Source organism: Nycticebus coucang, chromosome 4, assembly GCF_027406575.1.
Source record: "Nycticebus coucang isolate mNycCou1 chromosome 4, mNycCou1.pri, whole genome shotgun sequence".
NCBI classification, from domain to species: Eukaryota; Metazoa; Chordata; class Mammalia; order Primates; family Lorisidae; genus Nycticebus; species Nycticebus coucang.
Window position 1 is genome coordinate 88,722,423 of NC_069783.1, and position 12,274 is coordinate 88,734,696.

The following is a 12,274-nucleotide window of genomic DNA, read 5'->3' on the forward strand; positions in this document are numbered from 1 at the left end:
ACTGTTCTTTCCCCATGGATATGTCTTGGCACCCTTATGGTCAGTTGACTGTCAGTGTATGGGTTTATATCTGAATCATCTCAGACCCATTTGCATGCTGTTCTCTCACCTGAGACAGTCTTCCTTACTTTCTAAACTTGAGTGCCCACCTTCCTGCCTCTTTTCCTGGCTAATTTGTCCTCATCCTTCAGGTCCTATTATAATTTCTATATATAATCTTCAGAGATTCCTTTCTAACAATCCTCCAGGTCCTCCTAATCTAAATTAGGGTCCTTTAAAATACTTTGTCTTAATATTTTGTATTATATTACTTTTTAATAATGTATGTTTATGTATTTTTTTTATCTTTTACTTATTTATTTTTTTGAGACAGAGCCTCAAGCTGTCGCCCTGGGTAGAGTGTCATGACATCACAGCTCACAGCAACCTCTAACTCCTGGGCTTAAGCGATTTTCCTGGCTCAGCCTCCCAGGTAGCTGGGACTACAGACGCCCACCACAACGCCTGGCTATTTTTTGGTTGTAGTTGTCATTGTTTGGCAGCCTCGGGCTGGATCGGAACCCGCCAGCACTGGTGTATGTGGCTGACGCCTTAGCTGCTTGAGCTATAGGCACTGAGCCATATTTACGTATTTTTAGTTTAACCACTCCTTTTTTCCCTAATAGGGCACAGGTCCAGAGAGCAAGGATCACGTTTGTTTAGTTTACCACTATGTATATAATCCCAGTGTTTCTCATTGTGCCTGTCACATTCAAGTATTTCAAGTGGCAGACAGTATTTTATTTAAAACTACCTATTTGTTTTGATAGTGACTCAAGTTTCAATTTATTTTCTATCTTAGGGCCATGAAATGACAAGCATTGGACTGCTACTTGGTGTTTCTGCTGCAAAACTAGGCACCATGGATATGTCAATTACACGGCTTCTTAGTATTCACATTCCTGCTCTCTTACCCCCGACGTCTACAGAGTTAGATGTACCTCACAACGTCCAAGTGGCTGCAGTGGTTGGCATCGGTCTTGTGTATCAGGGAACAGCTCACAGACATACTGCAGAAGTCCTGTTGGCTGAAATAGGTATGGGATTAATACTGTTGAATCTTCATAGGCATATGTTATACATTCCATGTGAATGAATTCCCTGGCTGGAGTGCAGTTGTGTGATTATAGCTCACTGTAATCTTGACTTTCTGGGCTCACGTGATCCTCCTATTTCAGCCTCTTCAATAGCTGGGACTACAGTCATGCACCACCACGCCTGGCTAATTTTTCTTATCTTTTATAGAGATGGTGGTCTGTCTATGTTGCCCAGCCTAGACTTGAACTCCTGGGCTCAACCAATCCTTTTGCCTCAGCCTCCCAAAGGGCTGGAATTACATGGGTGAGCTACTGCACCCAGCCAAGTGGTTACATTTAATGAGGTACTGGTGGTTTTAATCACATATGAACATACTATTTATCCTGCTGTTTCTTTACCAAGAAATGTCTAGCAGTGGCCTGCACTTAAGAGTCAAAGTTGATTTGATCCCGAGTATCACAATATACTGTTGGACAACAGCAATTCCAATAGGATTAAGTAGTTTTGAGTTTTTCTTTCCTTCTTTCATGTTAATGAGTATGTTGTATATGAGTACCTGGAAATGGTAAGGTGCGTATACTTACTGCAGTAAACATTTTTTGTTTTTCATTTGGTCTAAACTTTTTAGAAATTCATATTATGTGTCATCATTTTTTCTGACATATGGAAGTACTGTTCGCATTATTGGTTTGCTCAGCAATTAAAAAAATAACTCTTACAGACTGGGTGTAGTGGCTCACATCTGTAACCCTAGCAGTCTGGGAAGCCAAGGTGGGTGGATTGCTTGAGTTCACGAGTTTGAGACCAGCCTGAGCAAAAGCAAGACCCTGTCTCTACTAATAATAGAAAAACTGAGGCAAGAGGATCTCTTGAGCCCAAGAGTTGGAGGTTGCTGTGAGCTGTGACACTCTACCCAGGATGACAGCTTGAGACTCTGTCTCAGAAAAAAACAAACAAAAAAAAGCTCACATGTCCTTTTCTGACCTATTCAGGATCTTTTCCACATGTATTTCAGAAGATATTATTGAAGATATGTTTTTTTTTTTTTCTTAGACACAGAGTTTTACTTTGTCACCCTCGATAGAGCACTGTGGCGTCACAGCTCACAGCAACCTCCAGCTCTTGGGCTTAGGCGATTCTCTTGCCTCAGCCTCCAGAGTAGCTGGAATTATAGGCACCCGCCACAATGCCCAGCTATTTTGTTGTTGTTGTTGTTGTTGTTGTTGTTGTTGCAGTTTGGCCGGGGCTGGGTTCGAATCTGCCACCCTCGGTATATGGGGCCAGTTCCCTACTCAGTGAGCCACAGGCGCCGTCCCGTTCTGTGTGATTTTATCAGTTAGGTATCGCCACAGTAATACTACGTAACAGACAACTATAATTAGCCTGAGTAGTTCTACTGTAAGCTGTGGGTCTGTGGGTTAGCTGCTCTGGTTCTGCTTCACGTGCCTTATTCCTGGACTCAGGCTGGAGGGCGTGTTTTTCTCATGGTGATGACACATAAAAGAGAACCAAATGGTGGAAATACTTTTCAGGCCTTTGCTTATGTTGAGCTTGCTGAGATCTATGCCAAAGCCAGACACATAGCCAGGTTCACTATTAAGCTGTACCAAAAGTATGGATGTATATTAGTATTGTAGGGCAGTCAGGACTGGGCCCCATAATTTAGCCTGCTGCTACAATGACAAAATTATTTGCAAAATTGAAATATTCCTGTTACCAAAATCTATAATAGCATAAATGATTGATCTGAAAAACCTAAAGCTTGTTCGTCTACAAGGTGATTTAACATTGTTTGGCTATGTCGTGATGATATCTAATGTTATCACACACTCTCACAGCCATGGCACATCTCTTTCATACTGTTCATAGAGTTTCTTTGATTCATATGCATATGCCCTTGTTGAACCACCATCAGAATGTTCGTATTTTTGAAATTGTCTTTTTTATATTATTATAAAATAATATTGTTATATTATTTATAATATTTATATTTTAGAGTATATAGTTTATAGTCTATAAACTATTTTAATTTTATTATTTATATTTTAGAATATATAGTTCATAGAATTTTATTTTTGTTATATTTTTATTATTTTTATTGATATTTTAGAATATAAAATATAGTTTATATTAGAGAGGGAAGAGAGTTGGGGGAGAAGACATGAGAAAAAGAGAGGGAAGAGAACAGAGAGCAGGAAGTGAGAGAAGGGAAGACGGGCAGAGGAAGAGTGGGAAAAAGAGAATGGCATGGGATCCCAAGAAAAGAAAGGAAGAATGCCCATCCTATAAATGGTTTTTAAAATTAATTTCATATTGTATACTGTCTTATGAAGTTGATGTTCTATAAAGAATCTAATTGTTTTCTTATTTTCAAGACTTTTTAGGTTGTTTCTAATTCTTTGCAATAATGTAGGTTGTTTCTAATTCTTTGCAATCAGTACACTGATTGCCTTTGTGTAATTTTTTCTTTTTTATGTTTAAATTGTGTCTTTTGGTTTTTTTTTTCTTTTTTTGTAGAGGCAGAGTCTTACTGTATCGCCCTCAGAGTGCCATGGTGTCAACACAGCTCACAGCAACCTCCAACTCCTGGGCTTAGGTGATTCTCTTGCCTCAGCTTCCTGAGTAGCTGAGACTACAGGCACCCGCCACAACACCCAGCTATTTTTTTGTTGTAGGTTGGCCCAGGCCGGGTTCAAACCCACCATCCTCGGTATATGGGGCCCACGCCCTACCCATTGAGCCATAGGCGCCACCCGGATGTGAGCTTTTTTTCAGAGGGAGGGATCTTTATACTTAAGTTTGGTTGCTCTAGAAGGTAGATGTAAAATTATGTGGTTTAAATTTTTTTTTAATTTATTTTTACATTTGGTTTTTAAGAGATGGGATCTCATTGTGTTGCCCAGGCTGGTCTTGAATTCCTGACTTCAAGAGAGCCTCTTACTTTGGCCTACCAAAGTACTGTGATTACAAGCACAAGCCACTGTCATTGGGACCTGAATTTAGGATCAATATAGAGAAATTCTACTGCCAGGCACAGTTGCTCACGCCTATGATCGTAGCACTCTGGGAGGCCAAGGCCTGTGGATTGCCTGAGCTTAGGAGTTTGAGACTAGCCTGAGAGAGAGCAAGACCCATCTCTAAAAAATAGCCAGGGTGCTATGGAGAGCGCCTATAGTCCCAGCTACTTGGGAGGCTGAGGCAAGAGGATTGCTTAAGCCCAAGAGTTTGAGGTTGCTGTGAGTTATGATGCCATAGCAGTCTACCAAGGGTGACAAAGTGAGACTTTGTCTCAAAAAAAAAAAAAAAGAAAAAGAAATTCTACCAAAGTAGAGCCCAGTATTATGTAGATTGAAAATAAATGTTTGAAAACATAACATTTAACAAGTTAACATAAAGTGATCTTCCAATTTATTACCAGTATTTGAAGATGTTTCAGCACATCTAATGAATGGATTTGAGAGTAACAAAAGCAAAATCCAGGAGATTCAAAATTAAAACTTTTTGGAGTATTCTTTATTATTATTTTTTTAGAGACAGAGTCGCACTTTATCACCCTTGGTAGAGTGCCATGGCGTCACAGCTCACAGCAACCTCCAACTCCTGGGCTTAGACAATTCTCTTGCCTCAGCCTTCCTAGTAGCTGGGACTACAGGCGCCTGCCACCAGGCCCGGCTATGTTTTTACAGTTTGGCCGGGTTTGAACCTACCACCCTCGGTATATGGGGCCGGCGCCCTACTCACTGAGCCATAGGCACTGCCCAATTTTGGAGTATACTTCCCTTTAATAAAATTTATCTACTTTGTACATCTTTTTGGTAAAACCCAAGGTTTTTTACTATTTGAAAGTTATTGCTTATAGAAGTTTAAATTGGCAAATTAAAAGGACCATTTTGAGAGGTTTTTTTTTTAAGGTAAACTAACAGCTGTGGATACCATTTGTGATACCATTGTAGCTTTTTGAGTTACTAGTCATCCATTGTTAACTTTCCAAAATTTTTATGGGTTGGAATTTTAAGAGATTAGCTTGAACTGTGTTGCTTTCTGTTTTACAGGACGGCCCCCAGGTCCTGAAATGGAATACTGCACTGACAGAGAGTCGTACTCATTAGCTGCCGGCTTAGCCCTAGGGATGGTTTGCTTGGGGGTAAGAATAGTCTGTGCCTTCTCATGCTTCAGTTATGACGCCTGCCTGTTGAGACAAATAACCTTGACACTTAAACCTCAATATTACTCTGCCTTCCTATGACTTAACTTGATTCTCAATTCTTTCCTCTTTCTGAATATTTTTCATCATTCCAGATGTGTGAATAGAGAAAAATTGCAACAAAGGGACGGGGCTTTAAGATTTCTATCCCCCTTACTTAGGTATGTGTTCCTAAGTAAACTAAGGGAATGGAGTTTTTTTTTTTTTGAGACAGAGTCTCACTATGTCACCCTTGGTAGAATGCCATGGTGTCATGGCTAATAGCAACCTCAAATTCTTGGGCCTAAGAGATTCTCTAGCCTCAGCCTTCAGCCTCCCATGTAGCTGGGACTACAGGTGTCCGCCACAACGCCTGGCTATGTTGTTGTTTTTAGTAGGCCTGGGTCGGGTTCGAACCCTCCAGCCCCAGTATACGTGGCCAGCACCCTAACCATTGAGCTATGGACACTGAGCCAAGGAATGGAGTTTCTTGAAAAAGGTTCAAGACATTAGATGAAGTTATAGCCCACTATGATAGAAAACATAAAATAGTGAAAATGTATATGATGGGGAGACTTCAGAATATGTAGTGGTTGCCAGAAACAAACCCTAAACCTCTTTTGCCACTCTGGTGTTCACTGTGTATTCCAGAATGTTGCCACAGTAGCATTTGCTTTGTGACAAAATGCACTTTCAGGTTGACCCATATTTATCTTCATCTAAGAATATGTAGAGAATTAACTAGAAATATTTTATTAAATGACTGTTTCACTTGGGATGTAGTTCTTCTGAAGAATCACCAATACATTATTACGATCAAGATAAATGATGTAGAGAGAGTTACAGTGTAAGGAGCTTTTTTATGTGTATCCTAAAAATCCACCCTGTCTTTGATCATGTGTTGACTTGACTTTGGGTATATCAGCTAAGAAGCGTATGGTACAATGGAAAATCATCCTACTGGGCATTGGGGCCTGAATTCTGGTCCTGCGTGGTGACTACATTATTGACTGTTGACTAAACAGCTGAATGGACTGTTGAGCCAAACTGCTTTGTTTTGCATCTACCCCTGCTGCTTATTAGCTATGTAACCTTGGAATTAATCCCTCTGTACCACATTTTGCTTTTCTATCGAAGGGGGTTCTTACTGGTAGCTATCTGATAAAGTTGTTAACTCATGTTAAACACAGCAGTATTGAGTAAGTTATTTTTATACCAGTTATTGTTGCTGGAAAAGTTCATAGTCACAATAATGAAAGTATTCAGGTATTCATAAGTTCAAGTTTTAATTACCATGGGTAATATTTTCCTAACTAATATCTAATTAATAGATTAAGTATAATTTATTTATCATAAAGCCTTCATTTATTTTATGAAATGAAAATACTAAATCTTGGGCAGCGCCTGTGGCTCAAGGAGTAGGGCGCCGGCCCCATGTACCAGACATGGTGGGTTCAAACCCGACCCCTGCCAAAAACTGCAAAAACAAAAACCAAAACTAAATCTTGAATATAATCGTATTATAACCTTTTTTTTTATTATTATTATATTGTTGGGGATTCATTGAGGGTACAAGAAACCAGGTTACACTGATTGCATTTGTTAGGCAAAGTCCCTCTTGCAATTGTGTCTTGCCCTCAAAAGGTGTGTCACACACCAAGGCCCCACTCCCTCCCTCCTTCCCTCTCTGTGCTCCTCCTTTCTCCACCCCTCCCTCCTTTTTTCTCTCTCTGATGTATTATAATTTTTATGAGATTGATTACTAATAGTTTATTAACTCATGATTAATGTTTAATTTGAAAAAAAAAAAACCAAACCCCAAATACCCTGCTTTGATGTTACTTCCTTCCTTTATTAGTCATGAGCATGTGGTGTATAGATCTTCTTCCATAAGATTTCTTCTCTCGTGTCTGTTATTTTACAGCATGGCAGTAATTTGATAGGCATGTCTGATCTCAATGTTCCTGAGCAGCTTTATCAGTACATGGTTGGAGGACATAGGCGCTTTCAAACAGGAATGCACAGGGAGAAACATAAATCTCCAAGTTATCAAATCAAAGTAAGTACAAGTCAAAGGAACAGTTCAAAATTCTGTAAGTTAAGATGTTAATTTGAAAATATTAGTTTTCATACTGGCATTCTAAAATAGGTTAATTTTAAGCATAGGCTAGTATTCAGAAGAATTTTAGAATAATTTAGGACTCTTTTAAATTAATAAACTATTCTTTCAACAGGAAGGAGATACCATTAATGTAGATGTGACTTGTCCAGGTGCAACGCTAGCTTTGGCTATGATCTACTTAAAAACTAATAACAGGTATTGTACCACCCACCTTATTATGACAGTGTGACATCTTTTCTGACCTGAGTAGTAAAATTATCTTAAATTTATTTCCTTTTTGTGAGATCAACCATTCATTCTCTCAACTACTATAAATTATACAAGTTTTACTTGGAAATAATACATTTTGTCATTTTAGTTTTTATTTATTTATTTTTTGAGACAGAGTCTCACTTTGTCACCCTCAGTGGAGTGTCCTGGCAACCTCCAACTCTTGGGCTCAAGTGATTCTTTTGCCTCAGTCTCCCAAGCAGCTGGGACTACAGGCACCCGCCACAATACCTGCCTATTTTTAGAGATGGGGGTCTTGCTCTAGCTCAGGATGGTCTCGAACTTGTGAGCTCAGGCGATCTGCCCACCTCGGTCTCTCAAAGTGCTCGTAGTGAGCCACCATGCCCTGCTACATTTTGCCATATTAATGCTACTTGGCAGTATTTCCAATTTTCATTCATTTCTGTTTCATAGTTGTCAGTGACATGTCAGCAACGCCCATGTTTTGTTTCATTGATATCATTGTGAGGACTTGTTAAGCTAAAAATGCTTAGGATTCTTCAGTTCTTGGTTTCCATTTAAGAAAATTGTTTCTGCCTACTTCAGGAGTTTTTCTCAGTGCTCACTTCGGCAGCACATATACTAAATTTGGAACGATAGAGAGGATATCATGGCCCCTGCACAAGGATGACATGCAAGTTCATGAAGCATTCTGTATCTTTAGTCAGCACCTTGTATCTCCAGGTGGGATTTCAAGGCCTCAGATCAAGAACAAACTCCCCTTTCCTTTTAGCCTTCCCAACTCAGACAGTTCTCTGTACTTACGTGAAGAAACAAAAATGTTCAAGCCCCAAACATTAATGATGCTGACCAGACGTAACAATTTGTGCCATAATGGAAAATAACTAAATGTCCTCAAACCCCTCCACTCCAAAAAAAGAGCTTTCCTAGTGACCAATTCTTCTACCTTCCCAACTCCTTATGATTAGTGCTGACATTTGAAAGTAGACTTTTGGTGTGTTATCTTTACATTTTACATAGAAGAGTAAGTTAGAGACATTATACTGCGTTTTAAGTGTCTATCCGGATTTACATTTTACATAGAAGAATAAGTTAGAGACATACTACGTTTGAAGTCTTATAATGTAAAAAGTATTCAAAAAATTCAGGTATTTCAGTGTTCCAGGTTTCTTCCCTTAGAAAAAGTAAAAATGTGCAGAATTAAAGTGGTTAAAAATGGATGTTTTATTAATGTACTATTTGGATGAATGTGTATGGCAGTGCTTTCTTGGTACTTGGTGTATTTCACTGAACAAAATGAAACAAAGTATCTGCCGTCCTGGAGCTTATGTTCGTGAGATAGATGTACAACATACAGGGTGTCTATGAAGTTTGCATGTAATTTTAAACAGACAACTATTTTAAATAGCACATGAACTTTATGAAAATCCTATATTATGGAGCATAATATATATTTTTGTTAGAGGGTGTGAAGTATTATAGAAAAATACAGAGCAGTGGTGGAGTGAGGAAAAATGTTTTGAAATAAACTCTGAGATTCATTATTATCTTGTCCTCTACTTGAGCGGTAACCCTCACTGATATTCTTCACCAACAGATCCATTGCAGATTGGCTTCGAGCTCCTGATACCATGTATTTGCTGGACTTTGTGAAACCAGAATTTCTCTTGCTTAGGGTATGCTGCTTTTTCATTTTTAATCTCTGTTAACAAATTTAGCTTATATTATACATACAGGGTATGACATTTTCTTGAAAATGTCATTTCAAGAGAACCTTTTACTTTTATTTATTTATTTTTTATTCTATTTTATTTTATTTTTTTGAGTCAGAGTCTCACTATGTCGCCCTTGGTAGGGTGCTGTGACATCACAGCTCATAGCAACCTCAAACTCTTGGGCTTAGGCGATTCTCTTGCCTCAGTTTCCCAAGTAGGTGGGACAACAGGTGCCCGCCATGATGCCAGGCTATTTTTTTGTTGTAGTTGTTGTTGTTTAGCAGGCCCGGGCCGGGTTCGAACTTGCCAGCCCTGGTGTATGTGTCTGGCACCCTAACCACTGACCTACGAGCACCAAGCCAAAACCTTTTACTTGTAATCCACGAGCCAAAACCTTTTACTTTTAATCCATTACGTGTATCTATTTGGCAGCATTCTTTTGGGAAATTTCCCAAATATAACTTTAGCTATTCCAGGAAAGTTAACTACATTGACACCCAGTACATGGAATGACATTTCATCTTTTCACATTATTATTTAAAGCTTTCTAAAAAGCAACAAATGACTAGGAGGTTATTACTACTTTATTTTACATTTTTGAATTGCTATGAAGGATGTAGTAATACTGTTCAGGTTATATTTAATGACAGTAACAGTTTGACATAATTACCTAAATTTTTTCCTCTATTTTTTTTTTAATGTTTACACTTAGCATATGTAAGCGTTTAAATTATGATATGGACAGAGCGGCTGGGCATGGTGGCTTATGCCTGTAATCCCAGCACTTGGGAGGCTGAGGTGGGTAGATTGCCTGAGCTGACAAGTTCGAGACCAGCCTGAGCCAGAGCAAGACCCTGTCTTTAAAAAAAATAAAGGTGTTTTTTCTTTTGTGTTTCATTTTTTATAGGGCATGTTTTAAAAGTCCCGCCCCTCTAAACTTGATGATCAACTTAATTTTAGTTTTTCTTTGTTAAAATTTTGTTTTGAAACAGTCTCATTCTGCTGCCCTGGGTAGAGTATGTTGACATCACAGCTTACAGCAACCTGAAACTCTTGAGCTCAAGTGAGCAATCTTGCCTTAGCCTCCCAAGTAGCTACCTACCACAATGCCCAACTAGTTTTTCTGTTTTTAGTAGAGAAGGGATCTTACTCTTGGTTAGGCTGGTTCGAACTCCTGAACTCAAGCAATCCACCCGCCTCAGCCTCCCAAAGTGCTAGGATTACAGATGTGAGCCACTGCGTCCAGCCTTTGTTAAAATCTAAATATTTTAATCTGTAGCTTAAGTTGATATTATAGATGGTCCCCAATTTAATAAAGGTTTGACTTAAACAAGTTTCTTTACTTTGTGATTGTGTGAAAGTGATGCTCATTCAATAAAAACCATACTTTGAACTTTTAGTTTTGATTTTTTTCTGAGCTATTGACATGTGGTATCATACTGTCTTGTTGCGGTCAGTGGCAGTAAGTCATCGTTCCCAGTATGAGGGTAAACAAATAATACTCCACAGTGGACTGTGTAGGCAGATGCTGCTGTTGAATGGCAGGCTAATATAAATATTCTGAGCAAGTTTAAGGTAGGCAAGGCTAAGTATTTTTTTAAAACATTTGCATTACTGAAGCATCTGATGATAGGGCTTTTTTGTTTGTTTTTTTGGCTGGGGCCGGGTTTGAACACGTCACCTCCAGCATATGGGGCCGGCGCCTACCCCTTTGAACCACAGGTGCCACTCCAGGCTAAGTTTTTTATTTATTTATTTATTTTTGAGACAGTGTCTTACTCTGTTTCCTGGCATAGAGTGCTCTGGCATCATAGCTCATAGCAACCTCAAACTCAATCTTCTTGCAACAGCCCCCAAGTAGCTGGGACTACAGGCACCCACTACAATGCCCAGCAAGTTTTTCTATTTTTAGTAGAGATGGGGATCTCACTCTTGTTCAGGCTGGTCTTGAACTTGTGAGCTCAAGCTATCTACCCGCCTCAGCCTCCCAGAATGCTAGGATTACATATATGAGCCACCGTGTCTGGTCCAGGCTAAGTTTTCATGTTCAATAGATTAGGTATATTTAATGCATTTTTATTTATTTATTTTTTATTAAATCATAGCTGTGTACATTGATATGATCATGGGGCACCATACACTAGCTTCATAGACCGTTTGACACATTTTCATCACAATGGTTAACATAGCCTTCCTGGTATCTCAGTTACTGTGCCAAGACATATACATTCCACATTTACCAAGTTTCGCATATACCCCAGGAAGATGCACCAAATGCATTTTTGACTTAATGATATTTTGAACTTAATGATGGGCTTATTGGGGCGTAACCCCATCGGAAGTTGGATCATTTGTATATACTTAACAAATTTTTCAAAATTGTCATCACAGGGCCAGGCATGGTGGCTTATGCCTGTAATCCTAGTACTTTGGAAGGCTGGAGCGGGAGGATTGCTTAAGCTGAGGAATTCAAGGGTATAGTGAGCTATGGTTGTGTCACTGTCACTGCAGAATCATAGCTCACTTGGGTGACAGTGACAGAGCAAGACCCTATCTCTAAAAAGAAAACAAAAAACCAAAATTGTCAGCAGTTAGGAACTGATTTTTAAATTGTTCTTTTTTTATCATTGTAATATGTATGAATTTTGGACTGCTCTAATTAATTTTACGTGTATTACATTTTTAAGACACTTGCTCGATGCCTGATTTTGTGGGATGATATTTTACCAAATTCCAAGTGGGTTGACAGCAATGTTCCTCAAGTAAGTACATATAATAAATATTATTATATCTTTAATAGCATATAATTACGATTTCTTATGAGATTTTCCAAAATATTATAAAATATTTTTTCTTAGGAAGGCAACATTGACCACTAGGGGATCTCTTGGAGCAGCAGAAAATTTCATTTTAAGGTTGTATAGTGATTTTAGACCACAGCTTTCC

General features: G+C 38.8%; 1 protein-coding gene and 1 non-coding gene across 3 annotated transcripts in view; both read left to right on the plus strand.

Moving 5' to 3' along the window:
• ANAPC1 (anaphase promoting complex subunit 1) overlaps nucleotides 1-12,274 on the plus strand; it is a 104,845-nt gene that overhangs the window by 60,760 nt on the left and 31,811 nt on the right. For both annotated transcript variants that reach the window (XM_053587093.1, XM_053587094.1), the window contains exons 29-34: nucleotides 842-1,076; nucleotides 5,130-5,221; nucleotides 7,185-7,319; nucleotides 7,495-7,577; nucleotides 9,211-9,289; nucleotides 12,016-12,090. In XM_053587093.1, the coding sequence (XP_053443068.1) occupies nucleotides 842-1,076; nucleotides 5,130-5,221; nucleotides 7,185-7,319; nucleotides 7,495-7,577; nucleotides 9,211-9,289; nucleotides 12,016-12,090 (699 nt within the window). The remainder of the gene's footprint in view (nucleotides 1-841; nucleotides 1,077-5,129; nucleotides 5,222-7,184; nucleotides 7,320-7,494; nucleotides 7,578-9,210; nucleotides 9,290-12,015; nucleotides 12,091-12,274) is intronic.
• On the plus strand, nucleotides 8,211-8,314 carry LOC128585164 (U6 spliceosomal RNA). Its single transcript, XR_008379905.1, has one exon. It is a non-coding gene; the product is annotated as a U6 spliceosomal RNA (small nuclear RNA).